The sequence below is a fragment of the Malurus melanocephalus genome, unplaced genomic scaffold, assembly GCF_030028575.1.
Source record: "Malurus melanocephalus ecotype Western Australia unplaced genomic scaffold, MMel_1.1 scaffold_10, whole genome shotgun sequence".
NCBI lineage: Eukaryota > Metazoa > Chordata > Aves > Passeriformes > Maluridae > Malurus > Malurus melanocephalus.
Genome location: NW_026623242.1, coordinates 5,470,015 through 5,481,739, shown reverse-complemented (window position 1 = coordinate 5,481,739; position 11,725 = coordinate 5,470,015). Strand labels below are relative to the sequence as shown.

At 38.2% G+C, this 11,725-nt stretch overlaps 1 protein-coding gene across 5 annotated transcripts in view; it reads left to right on the top strand.

The window, feature by feature from the left end:
* The first annotated feature begins 2,672 nt into the window (after positions 1-2,672).
* Positions 2,673-11,725, top strand: part of OSBPL8 (oxysterol binding protein like 8) — a 50,356-nt gene continuing 41,303 nt past the window's right edge. For 2 of the 5 annotated variants that reach the window (XM_057378094.1, XM_057378085.1), the window contains exons 1-2: positions 2,673-2,776; positions 8,046-8,082. In XM_057378094.1, coding sequence (XP_057234077.1) covers positions 2,735-2,776; positions 8,046-8,082 — 79 coding nt within the window. In that variant the 5' untranslated portion in view covers positions 2,673-2,734. Of the gene's footprint in view, positions 2,777-8,045; positions 8,083-11,030; positions 11,124-11,725 lie in introns of those variants that run through there. The other 3 variants (XM_057378119.1, XM_057378111.1, XM_057378128.1) reach the window with 3 other exon arrangements.

Sequence of the window (11,725 nt, the reverse complement as noted above, 5' to 3'; positions counted from 1 at the left end):
TACTGCTTGGAAGATTGTTTCAGATGGTTAGGGGCATCAGATGGGGCTCAGATGGTTAGAAGCATTCTGTAATTTTCAAAACAAATCTATTCTCCAATTTCATACTCATTTGACTCTTTGGCAATATCCTTTTGCTGAGAGAGCCCTTTTCCTTCTTTTGTATTTATTTTGGCATATAACAGAAGCAATGTTGTTCACTTTCAGACTTCAATTTGCCAAGAAAAATAGCCAATGGCTGTGTACTCATAAGCTAAACAGCTTGGGGGAAGGTATCCTTAACCCTTTTCTGCACCTTTTTTACTGTTTAAACATAAGCAGGTGGAATTTTTTTACCTTTCCCAGAAAACTTCCCTGCAGCTTTTTGGTCCCTCCTGGAGTGTCTTGGGGACCATAAGTGATCATGAGTGTTAAGAATTAGACTTMAGGGTATCTGTTTGATAGTACTGCTCTTGACACCAAGATAAGGAAGGATGTAGCAGCTGTGGTCATGTGAGCAAATAGAGGAGCAGAACACACCAGCAGCATTGACAATAAAAATTAAGAGTTAAAAAATGTCTGTTAAATATAAGATGGATTAAAAGTGTTTTAGGCTGAATGTTCCTGTGTCAGCAAMGATCTGTTAGTTTGGATAACTTGAGTACGGTTACAAGTTTGTGTAACTAAAAAAAAGCTGAAAAACTGCTTTAAATAGCAGTGCACCCATCTGTTTGTAATGCCACTCATTTTTCATCCTATTTAATAGAGTTTGATGTTACTGTAAATTGAATATGCATACAGTATGATGTTGCTGAACTTCCTGCTAATAAAAGAACCTAAAATGGATGTGTGGGGTAAGAGATGAGAAGAAACAGACATCAAAAATCATTGCCCCATTCTGCATCTTGTGTTTGGGTGTAGAAGATAAGGATTGCAGTGCCTGCTGCTCTGGGAAACAGAGAGTTTGGGCAAATTCCTCTTACTGTGGTAATGACATGCATAAAGGAAATGATCCTTTTATTAAAGCAAATTCATCACTTGTAGTAATCTCCTTTCAGATGTCTACTGTTCCTTATTTACATGAGAACATCTAGCCATGCACTCACTGGTTATGTGCCCCCTTAGTTAATTGCTCAGGTGCTTGAGCAAGGTCCTCCTCAGTTCTTAGGAAGTTTTTAACTTTGCAGTTTTGTTAGCACATGGTCATTTTGTTAAAATATTTTAAATGCTTTCTTTTGTGATTTACCGGCATATGTTATGGCAACTTGCTAGTGTGTTAATACTTTATGTTTTTTCCTGAGGGAAAATTCTAACTTGCTTTATAATACAAAACCAAAACCCAATTATAATAAAACACTGAAACATTTGAATAAATAATTGTTCTTTATGGTGAGTTTTGTTTTAATGAGTGACTGTTTCCTGAGACAGACCTTGAACCACAAGATCTTGTGTGTTCTAGCCATTTGTTTGTATTTCTCCCATCCTCCCACACCCAGGATGCTCCTCAGGTTCCCTGGAGGGACTGTGGTGCTTCTTCCCACCTCACCCTTCTGTCTTCACTTGTTTTTACTAAACCATGTCATAGGTTGATGCATAGATTAAGCACAATATGCTAACACTGTAGTGTCAAAAAAAAACCACCAAGCCACCTCCATTCTACCACTGCTCTTGCACAAGTGTTGGTTTAGCAATTGAGTTTGTAATGTAGCTGTTTCCTGCCCCCTCATCCCACCCAAGAAAAAGGAAAGAAAAAAATTGTCCTCTGGCTAATTCTCTGATGAAACACTTGCTGTGGCTGGCAGGAAGGGCAGAGTGAGTGCGGCTCTATGGAGGGTGGGACCCACAGGGTTTTCTCCCTGGGCAGTACTGTCAGTGCTGTTTCGAACAGGTCAGCACACAGCTTCCTCATCCACTACTGTCTTGCCTGATGGAGCCCTTGGAGAGAGAGGCAGAGTAGTGAGCTGGAGCTGGGCATCTTAGTAGACATCCTAGTTTGATCTGCATCTCTCCTGAAACCTGCTTAACACATGACTGGTTAAAGCACTTCTTTTCCACCAAGTTTTGCTTGATTCCAGAGTGTGTAYTTGCCTCACTGATGACTTCAAATATGCTGTGAATACTAGGATTCATTGTAGGTTTCCTTCTCTTGCAAAAATAGTAAATAGGAGATGCTTGGAGAATGAGGCATGGCTTTCTGGCTGTATGTGGTGACCCCCAGATGAGTGCCTGCTGTGCCACAGAGCGTGCTGGCTGGCACATACTGTTTAGTTTCTGGGTTTTGGTTCYACAAAGCAATATGTGGCTGTTTCTGGAGCTATGCTGGGAAGCCCTCAACTCTGACTGCTCCAAAATAGCTTTGTTTTGTACCCAAACAGCTTGTGTGCACATGCCTGTGGGGATGGAGTGGTGTGCTGCTGGGAACTCTGGAACAACAGAAAATATAGAGCAAAACCTGTGGGTCTCTTTTTTTGCATAACTCTATTCCTTATTTGTAAAAGTAAATGCTTGCCTTGGTGAATAGTTTTTGTTCTGGCCATTTTATTTGAAGCTATTCCCTCTATTTCCAAATTCTCTGGGTAAATGTCYGTGTTTTGGAAGGAACTGTAAAATGCAAAGGTTGTTGTGTAACACTATTTACTCTCTTAGGTGAGAGAAGTGTAGCTCTCCGATTATTATATTTTTATTTCCCTCTCTAGGATCTCGAGTAGCAGGATGGAAGAACTCTAACTGATAGAGACAGAGAACAGGTCCTTTCGACATGGAGAACATTGCAGTTGATGGGGAGCTGGATAGAATTTCAGTGAGTAACTGAAGTGTGCATTTGTATAATGAGATGAATGTGAAAATTCTTTTGCAGAGAGAGGGTTAAATGATTTGAATCTCTTCACTTTCARTTGATACTTTTCTGGTGAATGCACTGGGAGTATCACAGAGTATCATGTATTTTCTAGATTCTCATGGCAAGAGGGCTGAATGTCAGAAAACTTTTGCATTTTAGATTTGATTTGATTTTTAGATTTTGTCTCAGAGTCCCAAAGGAAAAAGGTATTCCTCTCAGTCTGATTGGTACTTTCCTAGTTAGTGACTATGGGCAATAGAAAAAATAATCTATTTCTTGGTGGAATGAGGAGCAGAAAAGGCAGGAGTGATAATTATRTGTTACCAGCATAATCTGAGGTGTAAAATTTGATAATCGGTACTGATTATAAAATTTCTGAAGCAGTGAAGCTCTTTCTGAGCACAGTTTAGAGGCACAAGAAGCTAGCGGGTACTATCTTATTATCTATCTATACGCTTCATTATCATCATAAATGTTGAAATTATTCAAGAATTTAGTTTTCTGCAAGCTACATTATGTGGAAGTGCTCTAATAGCTGAAGCAGGAAATGTTTTTTAGTTTCTAAAGCACTGCTTCCCAAAGGCAAAATAGGATATGTTTTCTGTAACTGAGGTGAAGGTCAAGTTTAACACCTTGTTAGTGACAAACTTTATTTGTTATAGTCAGCTACATGGAGGCATTAATTTGATGAAGTATTTTGTTATTGTTTTTAGCTTAAGTGATGAACTTGGAGACAAACGATTTTGCAGTGCATGAAGAAAATCCTTGGCTTTTTCTTGTTATAAACAAATTCATTGGCTTGCTGCATGGCCAATGCATGTATATCTCAGATGCAACATACTGTGTCAACTGTGCAGTAGGATGTCTTAATTTTTTTTAAAAAACCCTGTCAGTTCAGGTCCTGTGCTCCTTGTTTCCTCAAAATATAGGAAAGCACTTCAAAGTAACATTGAATGTACTGCTCTTCTTTTTGTGGCATGCCTTCAGAATAGCATGATCTTAAGAAAGTATCTCAAAATGAGTCTGTGTGTTTTACCAAGACTCCTTCAGAAGAATGCTAAGTCTAAGGATAGATCGCCTTTCATCCTGTATGCTTCTGCACTGTCATCTCAGAATAATTTTTTTTTTAACTAATGGTATGTTGTAAGAGGCTACTCTAAGCATTTCTTACCAAAGTATCAGCTAGTGGGGTAACTGTCTGTCTCAATTGCAGTTACTAAGTCAAGTTTTATGTGTTGCACTACTGGTGTTAAAAACACTTTTGAAAGCTTATTTGGCAAGTCTTGGCTTAGTCTATATCACAGTAAAAAAAGTGAAAATCAAATACAAAAAATGCCATATATATATTTTAAGAGAGATTGACCCATTAATTGGAAGACTTTAGTCAGTGCAAATCCTGACACTTACCAGAAATTTAAATTTTTTGAAACCATGTTTAAAATTTTTCAATATTCCAGACTTTTAGGTGTGATCTGTTTGYTTGGTTTTTTAAAAAGTTCTATTGTCTTGAAAAAGTTAATGAAATACCTGAGTTGTAATTTTGGTTTTCTCCACTGTTTTAAGTCCTTCGGGATGTTTCTAGGAGGTATCTGAAAAACCTTTTTTTAGAGGTGTCAGCTTTCTAATGTGCTTTTTTTGGCTTGCGTCTAAAAGAAAAAAGAGAGGACATCACAGACCTTCTGTGGTCTTTTCTTTCCAGAATCAGTATAGGGAGAAAAGTCTTATATTAAATGTTCTTCTTGTCTGTGAATTAGGTTGATATTTACTGAATATAAATTTGAAGACAAAGGCTGTGACAGCTCAGCTGTCAGCACAACTATTTTTGTACTCTGACACCATTAAAACAGTGCAAAATAATAGATTCTTTGTTTTGAGTTCCCTTTTGAGAACAGTTTTTGCCTGTTTTTCTATAGAATAATTTAAACAAATTTTACTGCCCCAGAACTTAGAATATTACAGGGAAATGTATAGTATTAATTGTTCTTTTTTGAAATTTTTTTTTCAGTGACTTTTAGTTATTTCTAATTTTTTCTAAAACATATATTTAATAAATAATTTGCCTGTGATAAAACTAGTACAGTCAGTGTCAGTCCTTGCTACTTAATACACCAACAGACATCAAAATACTTTTTCTCCTTGAAGTATAGAATAGAGGTCTTTTTTACTGATCAGACCTGGATGTTGGGTTAGCGGTTCTGAATTTAAATGTAACTGGATTAATCTTAATGATTTACATGTATCAGAGATTGCCTTCAGGAAAAATCTGTCTTCAGCAAGGTAAATACCTCAAACTTGGCTTTGGAATCTTCATGTAAACTCTATTAAAAATTTAGCTGTATTCTTTGATTGTAAGACTAGGAAGTGATTTAAAAAAAAATCTGTAATAGGAGATTCAGACATGCTAGTGTGACATTGGCTTTTGTTTTTACCCGAATATTTAACAGGAAAAGGATTTTGATTTTTAGGAGAACTTGGCAGATATAACTTAAAGTTTAGTAGCAGTTACAAGCTTTATTTCTGAGAAATGAACATTTAATAATAGTGTTTTTTGAAGCATGTGAGCTGCCTTTGTATAAAAACAGAATTACAGCTGCTGTCTTGTCTTGCTTTATATTGCTGGGTTTATGTTGCTGGTTTTACTTCTAAGTCTTAGTCAAAAACTTTACTGGGAGGAGGACTAGGCTTCATATATCTTGGTAGCAACATTTTAAGGTATTTGTGCCTCTGTAGAGTCTAAATCAATCACGCAGAGGATTTGTTCTGTAATCTTTAATCACAGTCATCAGTTTTACAATATGAAAATAAGGATAGGCTATGCCTCTGGAAATGTGTGTGTGTTTCTCTTAATTTTGTATATTTAGAATAAGACTTGTGGGCAGTGATGGACAGGCTTTTCCTGAGAGCATTTTTTTTCAGAAAAAAAACACTGAAGCAGCAAATCTGACATGTTTTGCTCCCTTAGTGGTTTGCAATACCAGCTGCAGTGATACGAATTGCAGACGATATGGAGGTGCAGTAGGCCACTGGAGAATTGAGGGGTCATTTTGGCCAATACAGTCTCATTTCAGTACCTTAACATCTCGCAACAGTGTTTAAAAATTTACAATCTACATGTTTTAGGTATATACACAGACCCAAATACCTCTGATGAAGAGCGGGGGTAGACCAGCAACAGAGGCAGTTTGGTGTGTAAACAGAATGTCTGTTGAGAAGATCAAGGACAGAGTTAGACAGGCTTGTGTTTCAGCCTCTGGCATAGGAGCTGTTTGTACCAGTTCATAGGATTAACCATGCAGTGCTGAAATATTTACATGAAAAGCTCCTGCACCATCATCTCGGGTGACGGGTTGCCCTGCTGTCTGGTGTCATGTTGTAACTTGGCCCGGGCTGCTTGCGAGGCAGGCAGTGAGACGGGACCTGCTGCRGTGCCTTTTCATTCCTTTTCCTTCCACACGTAAGTAACGCACTGCGAGTGAACATCTGTCTGAGTCTCAGATACTTCTGATCCCGTGTKTGTTCACAATGTATTTTTTCCAGTTCTGTTCTCTTGTTTTTCAACTCCTAGTGAGAAATAAAGCAGCCCAGTGCTGAATATCGGTGCTTCCAGTCCTTCAGTCGGTTGCTGGATCTCTGTACAGTTTCTGCAGGCGTCTTGTTCTCTTGTCAGCCGCTGTTCTCTTGATTACAAAATCAGCGTAGTGTAGGACAGTTCCAGTCTGAACATAAATTGTTTCCTGGTCTGGAGTGTGTTATCTGTACATTAAGAATAAACACTTTGTCTTGAAAGCCATTGAATTCTTGAATACTTTTCATGTATTACTACCCAAATCTCTCTGGTAAGTTCATGGGTTTCACTCTTTGACCTGAATTTAGTCTCTGGCAGGAACAGGAGGTTATTTGCTAAGTGTGCTTACATTTTATTTCAGCTTTTCCTGTTTTATCAAGTCCTGTTTCAGGAAGTCCGGAATTTTGAAAGAAGGGTTCCCTCATCTTTCCAATGTTGTGTACTGCAATTGCTGTACTTCACATTTTCACGTTGCACTGTCAATTTACAATTAAACAACCTTAGGCAAATGTAAGGGATAAAAAAAAATCTGTTTTGAGATCAGGAGTGCAAGACAAGACTCTTGCAAAGATTTTGATTACATTTCCTGCTATTATGTCCTGATAAGGGAAACAAGATTGGATCCTCTTTRAAGGAGTGTAAGGATTTCTCTGCTTTATGGAGCACAAATTTTTTATTTGGGATATAGAAGATATGTCATGTTTGGATTTATTTTATTTTTAAGGATGAAGTGTTCATGCTGATCATTATTCTTGTTTTCTCCTTTTCTATTCACAGATTTAAAATGTAGTAAATCCTTTAAGACATAGGTGGGATTTGCCTTACATCTGTACATGGCTGAGCACAGTGGGATCTTAGCCTTGATTGTGGTCTTGGTTAGCAAGGATTTAAAAGTGAATCCAGATCAAATATCAGAAAGGACTACAGACTATTACTGTGTATTACTGTACTTTAGTGCTTATATTTGATGCATTCAGTGTGAGAAAAATAATTTTTTATATAATTTTGTTCTGTGGAAGTATGTAGATAAAAAATACCCTCTTAAATTTAAAACTGCAGTGTTTGTCTTGCATCCCAAACAATTTCAAATGTTACYTGTGTCTGTAGATGAACTGAATCTGTGGCTTCTAAGTTTCTGTTTGTACGCAAAAGCAGTTAGGCTTGAGTCTAGCATTAGTAGGTGCTTGCACATTACTGATTGCTTTAAACGTTTTTTTTTCCTTCCAAAACACTTTTCTGAAAGTGGAGTGGTTTTGGAAACAAGTTTTGTGTAATTTCAGCTTTCTTCAGAGCTTCACTCTTTTGAAACCATTCCAGTTTAAAATTTCTTTTAAAATACTGTATCAAGTCATATGAGCACTAAAGTGCTGCTGGTGAGTTTCCACTCAGAAGAGGTTGAGGCAGTTGCTGTTTACTAATGATGGCTTCTAATAATGGCATTTCTGTAAGCATATTTGTCAGATTTGTTGCTTCAACTTTTCTGAACTGTGTCTCTTGAGATCTTGCCTTTGGCATTGAGGTGCGTGTTGTATTTTAGTTATGAACTAACACTGTTTTCATTGTCCTTCTTTCCCGCTGCTGCTGCTGCTTTTTGTGCACTTGCTTCTTCCTGGCCTGGATTTTTATGTTTGCTGTTCTTCATTCCTCAATTGTATGTGTACACAGCATTATGGTGAGAACAGAGACTCTCCTGGACCATCAAGTAAGTGACTCCTCTCTCCTACATTATGTTTGCACATATGTTCATAGTAATTAGCATATATCTTTGCATATAGGTGCTGGGATAAATAGTAGGTTTTCTTCTGTATCATAATTGAGAAGATAAAGTGAGATGAAAATTTGCTGTTGGAAAAGTATTTTGTCTGGCATCCCACTAATCCACATGTTTCCCTACCTTAGTTTTTTTTTTGGTGTTTTTTTTTTTTTTTTTAAGTGGGACAAATTCATTCTTTACCCCTCCCAGTCATAGCCAGGAAAAAAATAAAAATCTTTCATATTACTTATCTGGAAGAGAAAAAGCTATTTTTTTATCAGTTTGAAATGAAACCYTCAAATGCTATTGTAGTATAGGTAGTAAAAGATATGGGAATAATGGTTCAGAAACAGTTTTTTATTTTTGAGCTTGTCTGTTTATAGTGTTATGTTCACCTAATTTCAATAACTTTACATACTCAGAACTGAACAGATATATATATTGTAATACTCCAGGATTGGATCTGGTGAGGTGCTAGGGAAAAACTTCAGATATATCTGTGTGTTTACATGCAGCCTAAGATTTACTGGTGCCACTGGTTTGTGGGCATTAGTGTGATTGTATGATTCGCAGAGTAATTTTGACTGGGATTAAGAGTTTGTATATGTGAGAAAAAGAAAGGTGCAGGCACAAATGGTTTCTTTTTTTAATGAGAAATCTGTGCAGAAGCTGTGGTCTTAGCTGATACAGTTTATTATARACATGGAAAAACAACGTTGAATTGAATCATAATAAACCTCTTCCTGTATATGATGTCCTTATGTTATTTTCAAGAGTGTAGGCACTTTCACAGGCTGATTGTAGAAACAGAAGAACTGTGAATCTGACACTTCAGACTTTTTTTCATAGCTTTACCTGGAATAAATTGCCTGTAAAKACCTCMGTTTGTTTTTCTAATGCATGAATTGTACTGACAAACTTTTATATTAGCAATTTGATGACCCGTTTGATGACCATATTTGATGAATATGGACAAAGTATGTATTCTCAGCTCTCAACAGTTCTGTTGGTAGTGAAATGTGCCCTCTAAAGAGTCTCCAGGAGGGCTTGATATTTACTATTTGATGTTTCTTTAAAATAATGCCTTGTCTTCTCCCTCACCTCAGAGCAAACATCTCAGCATTAGGATGAGGCATTTTGCAGAAGGGAGGGACAACTTCCTTCTTAGTGGCTGCTACGGTGTMAAGTTATGTTCTTAACTGATTTATTTCCATTTGTTTAGTACTTCTGTAATTCTTTGTATAAAAAGGAGATTACGGAACTCTCCTGCCAATCATTCTTCAGCTTTATAGATGGAATTTCTCCAAAACACACTTGGTTTAAGAAGTTCACCCTGAATCCACAGGCATGTAAGGTTGCCACAAGGCATTCTATATTAGGTGACGCATAAACTCTGTTTTGTAGGAAAAGAGCCTTTCTGACCATGCTRCGAGTTGTTGCAGGACCTAATTGACTCTTAATGAGGGAATATGAATTTAACAGTGAGCTTGGAGCTTGTGGTCCTGTTACTGTGACTGAGTCGCCATTGCTGAGTGTAGCTCATGCTTTAGTAACATTTCTGTGCAGAGCTTGCTTAYGCTCCAGGTTACTGGCAAGTACTGCCTGAGAAATTATTGCATTGTGACAGCTTAAAGAAACCTTTGGAATTGCCAAAGCTTAAAGCTTAAAAAAAAGTTAGCAGTGTTGGATGCTGCCCACTCAGAAACAAGCCTTCTGTACAGGTCACTCAGGAGAAGGTTGCTAGTGCAGTTCCTGCTGTGGAGCCCACAGCAGGCATTACCTGCTGCAGTGGCATGGGGGCTGGCAGAGGTACCTGCAGAGCACAGTGGGCTAGAAATCCTATCCCTGTGGAAACTAAGTKGCCAGTGGCTCATCAAAAGGAGTTTTCAGCTAGTTGGCTGCAAGTTGGTCCTGCTTCAATRCACTGTACACCTTAAACCTTTAGAACAAGTATAGATCACTCTCTTTGGAGTGACTCATTTTGTGCAAACCTGTGAAGCAGCTGTTTTCTTATCCCCCTTTTATTTTCACATCCCAGACTTTCTTGGAACAGTCCCTTCCCAAGAATTCAGCAACTGCCCTGCTCCTCCCTTTCCCTTACTTGTAGTACCAAACTAGCTGTTCATTGTTCTGCAGCTACAAGAAGTACAAAATCAGACACTATTTTGAAATACCAGCCATCTGGTAGACTTGAATTCTGAGCTGGTAAAATGAGCTCGTTGCCTCCCTTGTCCATTTCCTCAGATAGTTTTCCTCAGCAGCAGTTCACATAGAGTATAGTTTGTCTGGAGCASAGCTTTAGATGGTTTATCTGATGTAGAAAAATAATGCAGGTGGGTGTACTGCAATCCTTGCATTCTTCATAGAATCATTTAAGATGGAAAACACCTTTAAGGATCATCAAGTCCAACTGTTTACATGGCATYGCCAATTCCAYCACTAAACCATGTCCCCAAGTGCCACAGCTGCACATCTTTTAAATACCTCCAGGATTGGTGACACTTCCCTGGGCAGCCTGTTCTAATGTTTGAGAGCCCTTTTGGTGGCGACATTTTTCTAATATCCAATCTAAACCACTCATGCCACAACGTGAGGCCATTTCCTCTTGTCCTGACGCTTGTTATGTGGGAGAAGGTACCTTCCAGGCAGTTGTAGAGGGCTATAAGGTCTACCCTGACTYCCCTTTTCTCCGGGAAGAACAACCCCAGCTCCCTCAGCTGTCCTCATCAGACTTGTGCTCCAGATCCTTCACTAATCTTCCTTGCCCTTCTCTGGACACTCGAGCACCGTTTTATTTTTTCATACTGCTTTATGTTCATTCCAGGTTTTGCTGCAAAATATTTTCACTACTGTAATAATAGTAGTGATAAAGCTAAGAAGCCCTTTGTACTTTGCAGAGTCGATCCAGAGAATAGAACTTGTTTGGTTTGACTCAAATCTTCTGCTGAACTTTTAAGGAAAGCTTGGGAACTCTTAAAATCATCAGTATTGTAAGTTCCAGTCTTTTCTTTAGTAAATGTTGCTCGTTGCCCTCTTTGAACACTGTCAGTATAGCTGCTTTCACATGACAGGTGTTAAGAATCAGTCATTCTTTGACTATGAAAAAAGATACAGTTTCTGTTGTCTGCAGCTTAATAAAGAAACTATAAAACAGGATGGCTAGCCAGGTGATSTTAGAAATAGGTAAGAAGACACCAGGCAAGTCTTTCAGACTGATGAGGTTCAAGGAGAGTAACTCTTCTGCTTTAAGCGTTTGCCTTGACAGAATTTGCACATGATCTTTATTGCTAAGATTAGTTTCTTGTGATGTATGTACAGACATTCATCTTAGCTTTCTGGGACGTTGGCACAGCATAATCTGGCAAGCTGTTTCATGGGTTGGCTAAGTTGTGGCTAGTTAAACCAAAAGCTATCACAAAAGTGGCAAGGAAAGAAGGATTTCAGAAGCTCAATGCTGTATCTGAATTCAGTATCAGCCTTTTCAGCCTCATGCTAGTTTCTGTTTTAATCTTCTGCCTCATGTCTTAGACCAGTCTTAGTGGCTTCTTTCTGCCATCCTCTCCAAAGCAAATCTCTGGTTTGAAAACTTCGT